At 35.3% G+C, this 11984-nt stretch overlaps 1 protein-coding gene across 2 annotated transcripts in view; it reads right to left on the bottom strand.

Annotated features, from left to right (window-relative positions):
• Positions 1–1218: 1218 nt before the first annotated feature.
• The window catches only part of usta (uronyl 2-sulfotransferase a), a 74128-nt gene continuing 63362 nt past the window's right edge, over positions 1219–11984 (bottom strand). For both annotated transcript variants that reach the window (XM_065255954.2, XM_065255955.2), the window contains exons 6-8: positions 4362–4459; positions 3551–3708; positions 1219–3472 (exon numbers count right to left, since the gene is read on the bottom strand). In XM_065255954.2, the coding sequence (XP_065112026.2) occupies positions 3159–3472; positions 3551–3708; positions 4362–4459 (570 nt within the window). In that variant the 3' untranslated portion in view covers positions 1219–3158. The remainder of the gene's footprint in view (positions 3473–3550; positions 3709–4361; positions 4460–11984) is intronic.

The raw sequence follows: 11984 nt of genomic DNA, 5'->3' as shown, positions 1-11984 counted from the left end.
AATAATACAAGGTAGGCTATCACGTTAGCTACTTTACACAGACGTCATTGCCACATTCTCTGCTGTAAGCGTTATTTTTGCAGAAAATGTCCCTACTACCTGACAGATATCACACCTGTCTCTGTGACAGGACATAATTAATGCTGAGCCATGTGGCACTGCCTGTCAATCACGAGTCTTTGCAGATTGTTAACGGTCTCATTCAAAGACGTGGGCTAACGGTTTAGGGTTAACTTCAAACAAATGCAAACACCTAAAAGTTCAATTCATTTAGACTGTTTAATCATAAAGAACGATGCTCACCTTCTTTCAGTGATGAGATGGTCTACATATTTTTCAAAACTTGCAGCATGCTTAAAATTAAATGGTTTATTAGACCTAAATTCACGACGACTTCAATCAGTGGATGTTTATTGTTCCATTCCTTCTGGATCCTTTTAAATGCAGTTTAACGTTACAATTTTTCGAAATGTCGTGAAAGCAAGCGCGCTAATTGTAAAAAAAAGGCGGTCTTATGGCGGGATGATGTAACTCGCCACACTTTACTGTGTTTGTACACAATGATGTGGCTGGCAACGTATGCGCGCGCATTTAGTATGGCAAGAATCAGCAGAGAAACACAGACAAAGTTATTTTAAAAAGTTGATTTTATCAACACAGCTACCAGATCTGTATAGAATATAGCAGATGGCCAAAAATAAAGTTGTCAGATACATATATACGTATATTAGTATATTATATTAGTGCAACCAAACGCAACAACCAGACATTTTGATGCTGGGAAACCGTTTTGATGAAATTTCCGAGTTGGTGACACGTTGGAACCTATGGAAGAGGATTAGGGCCACTGGTGAAATATTTGAATTCTGACTTTAATCTCAGAATTCTGTCAGAATTCAAATATTTTTTTCACCAGTGGCCCTAATCCTCTTCCGTAAGAAATACACCACTTCTGTTGCTTAATGCGCGCGCAGGCTATTTGATCACGTGAGCTGTAAAAGGGTCTCATGTGTTTAAGAAATGCTTGTAATGTGAAATTTGAATAAAAAAGGACATTAAACCAAAACGATTTTTCAAAACTTAAATGTACATGCTTAAAAAAATAACCATTATTATACCATAAAGAACTTTAAGTAACCCTATCATATGTTAGGCTGACATTCCACGCTGTGTAACCATAAAATAACATTTTCCACAAAATAATTAGTACAAACAACAGCTGTTAAAAGGTTTTTATTTTGAGAGCTTTCCATGTAAAGGTGAAGTTAATTTGAAATGCTATTTTATTCAGTTTTGGTATCTGAACGAGTATTATGTAGCTGTGCCAGAGCAGATGCCAAAACACAAAATATATATATATATGTTTTTCCTGAGTAGTGTACATGGAATGCAATCATCAAAAGTAATACTGTACAATAAATTAAACAATATAAAAAAATCCACACTGAACACAAAACAAGTATATACACCTACATTTAACTGCCAAGTTTAAATGGGAAGTATTAAGTTCCTTGATAGCTTATAGCTATACAAATCCATTTAGCTATGTATTATTAATTTATCAGTATAGTTCAATAAAAATACACCAATAGGCCAATCTGTATTAATCGATACCGCACTGAATTGATGCATGAACATTTTCCTCTTACCATAAAAATAATTTATTTAGTGTGAACTGTCAGAGTCAATGACTGGCAAGCTTTGGGCATTGATTTGATGTGAGTTGGGTTTCATTTCAGCCTGTTACTTGATTTTCCAGCACTTTTACAATATACACTGCTTAGCAATCCAGAAAAAAGGAAACACACAATTCTGTTTATAACTATAACCATATAACCATTCTTTAACAAATTCATTACATGATGCAATTTGTCATCTGTACTGGAATTGTCAGAAATCTTTAAGCACCTTTTCTTAAAATATATATAGTTCATACTGACCACAGCTGTCAACCTCCATATAAGACAAACAAGAGTAGTCCATATGTGTCATATTCTATAAGACTTCTGAAGCCATACAAAATAGGTTTGTGTGTCAAAAGGCCCCACAATTCCTAATTTCATATTTATTTCATTGAAGCTTGACAGCTGTAGTGACTATGACACATCCATTCATGACAAATAGGTACATAAAGTTTTACAAAGATGTTCCTTTTGGTTTCAACTGAAAAAATAGCATACAATTCATTACAAATGACAGAAATTTCATTCTGGGAGACTTTTAGGTGTTCATTTTTAGGTATTTTCAAGTACCTAATGTGAACTCTTTTGGCCCCATTATATGCAGTGACTGAAAACAAGAGATGGGCAAAAATGTTTAACATCCACTTTAAACATTTTAGATAGTGTGCATTTGACATAAACATCCTCAAGACATTCAAAGGGCTTTTGTTCATTTTATGACAGCTTACATATCCAAAAGAAAAGATCCTTCCAAAAAAGATTAGCATTCAGATTGTGGCACAGAGTTGCAGGAGGTTTCTTGATCCAGAGGAGGAACTGAACAATGATTGGATCGGATTTGTGGCTCTTGAGTTGTGTGGGGTGGTTACAGCATACAGCACTTCTACAGTTTGTAGTGGAGTCATTTCTGGCACTTTTGAGGTTTGGGTCTTTAACTAACTAAGGTGGTTGAGGTCCATTGTGTCTTCTGTAAATTGTTTGTTTTTGTGTTTAAGTAGCATTGTGTCTCTTCAGTTGATGTGTGATTTTCCAGGTATTAAATATTTATTAGTGTTCATACTGTAGTATAAAAAAATTTCCACTAGGGTTTACCAAAAAAGTGCCTGGATTCAGATTGGTTAGATTCCATAATTATTTCTTCATTCTGTTCTGACATTCCAGCAATCCCTGTAATCCCATTCTTGTATCATCTCACCAGGAAATGACCTATAACAGCTCTTTTAATAAACATATATAAACAAACAACAACATCTGAGCCATAATTGCTGGTTCCTTAAATATATATCTATCTATTCAGGACCCCCTGTGCTCCCCCAGGAGAGGACAGAGTGCCTTGAAGGGCCTTCCCGTAAAAACACGGGGATCACTATTACACACCCAACAGTATGCTGGGAATGTGGACTCAACCTTCTGTGTATCGGATACAAACATCAAGTTTATGTGATATCTGCTATCCCTTCACATCCATAGCTATGGTCAGGGCTGAACCAACCAGGTGTTGGCATCTTCTTGCCCTACATCTTCTTCTTCTTCTCCTTCCTCCTCTTCTTCCTCCTCCTCCAAGGGTTCATGGGTTCTGAGGGCAAGCTCACGGAGAAAGTCAGGTTCGTGAGCAGAGTTCTGAGAGGTGGACTTAAGGCCGATCTTTCTCTTGGTGAGATGAAACTGGTCACGAACGAAGTTGTAGAAATCGTATTCATACTTCATTCGTTGGTAAAGCACCTGCAGGGCCTCAAAACTGGGCATTTGCTTCTTTACTGTACCAGTAAGGTTCCCCAACTTCCAAAATGCTACAGAGAAGACAATCATAATGAACCACAGCGAACAAATATGTAATTATCATCAGATATGAATTTAACTAAACACACCTGGACTTTTGTAGATGGTTAGCACATCGCTAAAGTAGTGAGGTAGGAGTCTCTCCAGAAGGAGCAACACATCCTCCAACTCCTCCAGAATCCCCACAAGGAGAAAAGTGTCCAAAACATTTTGTTTGGCCCTCTCCACAGCCCAAGTGCCTGGTTCTCTGTAAAAGAGAAAGATGGCTAAGTGTTTGACATCAGCGTTTGTTTACCCGTCATAAAATTGAGTCTAAACCAAACATCCAAAAAACATAAGCCAAACATTTTTACTTGCTTCATTCAAGGGAGGTTTGTAAAACTGTGCATGACAGCCTGTAAAATTGCTGAATAAGCAAAAATGTGACCATGGATCACAAAACCTTAATGGTCATTTTTTTTTTACTGAGATTTATCCATCATCTGTAAGTTGAATAAATAATTTTGTTAGAATGGGACAATATTTGGCTGTGATTTCTTAATCTGGGGATGCAAAAAAAATCACAATTTTGAGAAAATGACCTCCCTGAGCAACAAACATTATTAATGATAAATACTTTTTTGATGTATTTATGGTAAGAAAATGTACAAAATATGTTCGAGGAACATGATCTTTCCTTAATATCCTAATGATTTTAATTTTTAATAATTTTGACTTTTGCTATAAATATACGTGTGCTACTTACGACTGTTTTTGTGTTTTCCAGGATCACAAATGTTACACGACACTAAAAGTGCCTTATTATATTCTCTGCACTGAGCTTGAAGGTTTTACAGATTAATATATTCAAAATAACAATTACATAGACATCAATGCAAAAGAGTGTTAAATCGTATTTACCTGCACTGAGGATGCTGGCCACAAAAGTAGGGCACAATGTAGAACAGGCGTGGATTCGAGCATTCTGGGTAGTCCTCCATAATGCAAACATTAATATCCTGCAATAGAGTAGTGAGACAAAAAGAAGAATCAGAGAGATTGAAAAAATCTATAAGGAAACATATGAAAGAAACTGAGCAACAAAATCACATTGCACACTTTATATTATATCATATAATTGTTATATATTAATATTCAAAGAAAAAAATCTAATACATTCCATTAAACACAAGAGGGCACCACTTGCATGTAAACAATGTAGACATCTTTGCTTTTCAGGAAGTCATAATGTGGCAGCACTGATGGTTATCTTTATTAAAGACTTCCAAACAACAACACTAATTATTGACCTAATGCATTACCAATAACAAATGCCATTGCTCATGTAGTCTAACTGGTAGACCATTGCATTAGCAATGCAAATGTAATGAATTTAATTCCCAGGGTACACATACTGATACAAAAAATGTATTGACTGAATGAACTGTAAATTGTTCTTGTTAAACGTCTCTGCTAAATGCATAAATGTAAATTTTCACTCATATGCTCAATCCCTAAAAAAAATTCAATCATAAATGGTAACACTTCAGTATGTGGAGCACATATTCACTATTAACTACAGATTTTTACTCAAGAAACTTCTTATTTATGGTTTCTTAACACATAGCAAGGTAGCTGTTGTAGAGTTTACATGTAGGAACAACTGCAGTCAATTCTGTCCTCTCATTTGTTGACAATATCAAGCTGATAAACTGGCAAATCCTTAAAAGAAGTGAAACTCCAGGAGGGTCGGCTCCTTTAACAATACTAACTTTGTGTAAATCTGACTCGAGTCTAAAAGCCAAGATCCCATCAGTGGTCTTTGATCTGAATCTCCACTTAAGGGATGAAAAATATGGTCATGCATTATTATGTTCTTTATAAGTACTATAAGAATAAAGTTATTTCATTTTTATAAACTTTTTTTGAACAATTACTATGAAAATATGAATTGAAATCTATGAGAAATATTGTGTGACTAAAATGTGATTGGCCAGATCAGATTTCCTTTATTTAAAAGACACAGTGCATTTAGGAACGTGTCAAAACCATGCCAAATGCTAATAAATCTGACAATACATAATAACAATAATCAATATGCTGATAAATATAGATGTTTGTGTGCAATCTCAGACATGGAAAAAATTAAAGTTGGGAAAGACCCCAAAGCATAGGGAACGGAAAAACCTATAAACAAAAAAGAAATATTGTTGTTCTCAAAACAAAAAAACGTCCTTCAGTGACCAAGGTTTGTTGTATAATTACACTGGTTATAAAAGGAGAAAGCATGTGGCAGTGGTTTATATCTTGTTAGCTCATTAAATGCTGAACAGTATACGGTCAAGTAGACATTAGTTGGAAAAGGGCAATTTGTCAAGTTAACAGCCTCATCTTTAACTCTTGCACAAGAGAGGTTAAGTAAAGACCACATAAGCATGTGGCTCCACACTCCAAGCACTTCTTTGCTTTCATAAGCCCCAGTGGGTGCCTAAAAGTTGCTCAGGCAACCCGGGGGTCTACAAAAGAATGGCCCTCATGCAGGCACGTACAAAAAATACAGTTTTATATATGAGCCGACAAATGAAAATAATTTCTTTGCCTTTCATTAAGCCCTAATTCATGAAATGAATAGGTCTTTTAAAGTTGACGTGTATGCGTGTTGTTATGCAATACACTTAATTTCAGTCTGGAATATTTCTGAGATCTACTCGTATTACCTCTGTATCCTGGACATTCAATGTAGGAATGTTTTTCTAATAGTCAGTTTTTTATTATTAATGATCCTGATTCCTCCTTCACTCCGTTTTGATTTACATTGTGAGACTGCAAGCGTCGGGTGATGTGTGCTTAAACTGCAAGCAGCATTACTGTACTAATTTTAAACTAGTCTTAACTTACAGCATTCTTGAACAGTACAAGCAGCATATATTTAGTAGTATATTTTTGTAGGCTCACATTTTCACATTTCAAACAACTTATCCAAATAAAGTGCTTTCCCTTATTATCTTAAAACCAGATAGATAATTTAGAATCAGATTCAAATAGACCTCCATGCCCAGGAACAACTGCACTCAATTCTGTCCTCTCATTTGTTGAAAATATCAAGCTGATAAACTGGCAATTCCTTCAAAGAAGTGAAACTCCAGGAGGGTCGGCTCCTTTAACAATACTAACTTTGTGTAAACCTGACTCGAGTCTAAAAGCCAAGATCCCATCAGTGGTCTTTGATCTGCATCTCCATTCCGCCCAGCAATACAAAGACACAAACAACACTGATGGACGTGAACTTTCAATGCACAGATGCCATTTGTTTACAGACAAATTAAAATCCTGTTCGGGCTTCCACTGGATTTCTGGAGTGTTAAAAGGGAAATGAGTATTTAAGTATAGGGAGCCAGATTGGCAAAAGGTCAAACGTCTGCAATGAAGTAAAAAGCAACATAAATGTCATCCAAAAACTACTAGGCATGCAACCTAGAAAAAAGCTCAATCCGCTGGGAGATAATGATCTCAAAGTTATGCCAAAAGTTTATACTCTACAGTTAAAAACAGGTGTATATGAAAATGCTGGTGATGGCTAGAGTAGAGAGAAGATAGCGTTGTTATATGTAAAGAAATACATCTAAAGTTACAGAAAATAACTTATGTGGTTTTGGCCAGTTAAACAAGCCCTCTTTAACTCACAGTTTCTTTCTAAGAGGACACAATAAAGCTCTGGTGATACTTATTTGGCCTTGCGCTCTTGGTTCAGTCCAAGATGGTCATTTTACTAAGCACCTAGGAACAAAGCCATCACAATTTACTCTTAAACTACATCCAGATTAACATCATGATCAAAGGTAAGTAGGGAGACGAGAGAAGAAGAAATGTGGAGAGAAGAAGAGATGAGAGGAGAGATGGGAAGCGAGGAGGTAAGTCGTCACAAAGACGTGATAAGAGAGGAAAAGTGAGGGAAGAGAAGAGAGGCAAAGAGAGGAGAAATAAAGACTGAATCTGGATGAGTTCCACTAACAGAGGCAATTTCCTGCCTACACACCCACAGTAAACCTTTTAATGTTTTCGGTCATTAGTAAACATGGGCAGTACACTGTTCCTACAGCTTTGAAGGTCTGCCAGTGTACCTTCCTCAAAAACTCTGTGTTTTTACGGGTGATGACATCACAGATCACATCAGAGATACATACATCCTAACTTTGTGAGGTGTCCACCTGCAATGCTTTATAACCAGTTATTATAAAGAGGTCGAATGTATGCTGTGAAAGTGAAATTGAATGAATGTGCTGGGGGGTTCCTGACTGCCTTTCCTTTAGTATACGATCCAAACCATAATTTAAAAAAAGAAACTAACATTTTCATTTTGTAAATAAATTTTCATATGAAGACCAAATTTGCCTAAAAAAACCTACAGCAATTAGATTCTCAGATCATGAACAGTGTTGGGGTAACGCATTACAAGTAACGTGCATTATGTAATAATATTACTTTTCTGAAGTAACGAGTAAAGTAACGCATTACTTTATAAAATGTACACATTAATATTTGAGTTACTTTTTTTAAAAAGTAATGCAAGTTACTTTTCAGTTTAATTAATTCAATTTAAGTAAGGAATAATTGACAACAGGCCATTGAATTATAAGAAAATAATGCACACCCAAGGTGCAATGCAGAGTGCCGTTACACTGCGGGTGTGCATTATTTTCAAATAATTCAAAGGACCGGAGTCAATTATTCCTCTTATACCACGGTTACCACAAACATTGCTCTGGTGCTTATTTTTAAGACATTTGACAAGTTAGGTGTGCGGTTATCAGAAATTAATGCATACCCACAAAACATTTTCAGCCAATCAGAATACAGCATTCAACAGACCTGTGGTATAAAAATAAAATAATGTACTGAATTAAACTGAACATAATTACGCACTCTGTGCACCTGAGCGGGAACAATTTGAGTCAGAAACGTAAATGGCAGGCCAGAGCTTGACATTTTTGAGATAATACAAACATCTGCAAGGCCTGAACGAGATCACACCTGAGCCAAGTAAGAAAAAGGAAAGCAAACGTAACTTAAAAGTAACGTAGCATTACTTCAATGACAAGTAACTAAGTAACGCAATAAATTACTTTTTTGTGGAGTAACCTTATACTGTATATTGAAATGCATTACTTTTAAAAGTAACTTTCCCCAACACGGCTCATGAATAGCATATTGTGTGTTCCCTGGGAATCAAACCCCTGACCTATGTGTTGCTAATGCCATAATCTACCAACTAAGCTACATGAACAATATCAATGTGTTTCTGTGTATGTCTGTCAAACAGAGACACGAATGGTCTACTTTCCAAGCAGCCAATTAAGTAAAACATGTACACAAAAACACCAGTCACCAGTATCACTAATTTTAAGTTTCCCTACTTTCGCCATCTTTGTAAGCATGAAACCTTTCCTCCATCAAATCCAGTTGAAATGAAAATCGTTTTTGTAAGTGAACATCCATGCACTCAAAGGAGAATTTGTCACGACATGTCCCATATTAAAATCATTATATTTAAGCTCCCGGATCAAAAATATATATTATAACGACACAGTATTTAATTGTTCACTTATGAAAAAGGGCCTGCATAAATCAAGCTGACAGGTAGGTTTAGTATGACATCACAAGCCATGCTATTCCTAAACTATACAGTAAACATGCATGTGGTTCACCAGGCCTCCAGGAGCAAGGAGGATCTTAAAAGGAGGCTGTGTTTTATATGGTGAAGGTCTAATGTGATTATATTCACTGTAGTCTCTCATTAGCCAAAAGAAGCCATATTCCCATCAGAACACGTCTGGGAACATTTTTATCAGTTTCTGTGTCATGAGTCTGTATGATTACAAAATTAAAAAAAGTGCTAACTGTACATTTTACAATAAGGTTGTATTTATTAACATTATAATGTTAGCAAAAGAAATAGTTAACATAAAATTAAAATTCTGTCATCATTTAATCACCCTCATGTTGCTGGTTTGATAAATGATGCTACGGTATTTTAAGAAAATTATGGTAAGCACTTTACAATACCCACTGACCATAGTGTTTGTTTTATATGCTATGATCAAAGGGTATTGTCAACTGTGTGTTTTCTATTATTCAACAAAATATCTTCTTTCGTATTCAGCTGAATAAAGAAACTTTTACCGGATTGTAACAACATGAGAATGAGTAAATAAGAAGACAGAAGTCTCATTTTTAAGTGAACTATCCCTTTAATGCCAGCACATTTAGTCATAGTTAAGTGTGCATAATGTTAACAGTTACAACTTTGTTGATTTTAACATGAGTATAAGATTAATGAATGCTGTAGAAGTATTGTTCATTGTTAGTTCATGTTAGCTAATGTATAAACTAATGGAAACAAATAAAAACCTATTGCAACATCACAAAATGTTTTAATACAAATCCTCTTCACTGTAAGATCTGAGAACACAAATGTTAACCTATGACGCAGTTACTGTACTGTAGATGTTACTAAGTTACTGAACAGAAATACAGATTACTCTCATTTTTACCGCTGGACAGGATGAGTAACATGGCCTGGACTGAATTAACTTGTCACTTTAAAAAATTAAAGTTCCATGTTCAGGTTTAAAATATGTCTGGGAATCTGGCCATTTATGTTTTATGAATAACAGATACGTGCTATAATTCTGTCACAATCCTACTGAACTGCTGTAATTTTTTTTAAAAAGTGCCAAGTTTCTTAATTTCAGCATTGATTTTCAATTCCACATCAGATGTTATAGAGCACTGAGCATCCAAATACTTTTTTGAGCATTTAACTCAAAGTCTGGGATTGTTGTGTCCTTTATTACCTCAAAGAGTCTAAACATATTTCCAAACAAAGAATCAGATACTCACAAACACTCAGTTTGCATTGTGTGCAACTTCATTCTCAACAAAGAACAACTGGGCACAAAGTAAAATATGCCGGATGAATCACCTGCAAATTATGTAACACACTGAAGGAAGCCCTACAGTTACACCTCCATGACACTGTAGCATTCGTAGGAAGATCTTTAAGTTTCCATCTGTATACACCTTATTTTTGACATAAATGTGGGCGCCACCATCTTTTGAGTTTTTTTGTGTAAGACTTCCGGTGAGCCACTAGAGATAATGGTAGTCATATCGCGAGGGACAGAAGTGTGCCTTTTTTACTGGCTTTTTAATGTTTATAAGACCGGCATAATTTGTGCAGTTAGGGGTTGCCATAATAGCTGATACAAAATGCAGTAAATCTCTACAAAACATTTGTTTTAACCATAACACACGCACAAGAGCTGAATGTGTGTGCATCGCATGTGCACCCATGATCTGTGTATCCACACATCCATTCAGTGAAACCTGTCATAGAAACTGCCAGTAAACAATAAATACAATAATTGTTTAAAAACAACTAATATTTTGCTGATAAAAATGTGCTGATTTATTTATTATGCTACTATATATTATTACAAAAACGCGATTACTATACAAAATATATACGACATAATCTGATTATTAGTTTATGTTTCTAATAGCAATGTTTTAAATGGAAAAGCAAATAATTTTAAAATAAGCAAATAATTTCATAAGCTCGTGTCTCCATCTAGTGCATAAGAAGCAATAATATTTTCATAAAACGAAAACAATACTGAATAAATGTAATAGTTTAATATGTTTATTATGGTTTGTTCAAATAACTTACAATGTGTTAAATGCTATATGCTGCTGACTATCGGACCGCAGGAAGCTTAATGTGTCGCCATCAACTCAAACAACTCAATTAAAAATCACGGTTTATAAAAACCTCCCATTTTAAAGAATCGCCTGAAAGGTTAAAAACACGAATTATTGGTCCATTCCATGTACAAACACTCGACTGACTTTCCCATTGTGAAGATACTGGTATGTCTCTGTGATATTATAATTGCGCATTGAGGACTCGTCATCCCCGAGCAACAACATGAAATGATTGAATCAGGCCACTTCCTCATTTCATCCTCCCACTGATTCATACATGACAGGTGTAGTAAATTTTACCACAACTGTTTAAATCATGTTTTATGCACGCTCCCACTACACTGTTTTCTACTGGCTGGCTATTGAAATAGTCATCTCGCACAAAGAAGGGAAATACGTCACATCACTTACTTCCGCATACGAAAATAAGATGCATCCCTAAAAGCCGACTCAGACAACGCAGATGCACGAACTCACAGAAAAACGTCATACAAGTACCGAAATAGAAATAGGGTTTATATTTTAGAGATGCATCGATATCAGCCAATAATGGGTATTGGTTGATAAAAGCAATTTTCTCACTATCGGCCGATGATTTAAAAACAAATGATAGTCATGGCCGATATATCCTATCAAAAGAGAAAATGCAATACATTTTTGTATGTGTGTATAGAAAATGTAAAGAAACATCACTACATACATGTAATGCTCATTATTAATGGTCATTATGTAAATAAATAACATTCAGGAAATTTAATCTTCAGAATTGAATTAATATAA

This window comes from Paramisgurnus dabryanus, chromosome 12 (genome assembly GCF_030506205.2).
Source record: "Paramisgurnus dabryanus chromosome 12, PD_genome_1.1, whole genome shotgun sequence".
Taxonomy (NCBI): domain Eukaryota; kingdom Metazoa; phylum Chordata; class Actinopteri; order Cypriniformes; family Cobitidae; genus Paramisgurnus; species Paramisgurnus dabryanus.
This window is presented reverse-complemented; position numbering and strand designations above follow the sequence as displayed.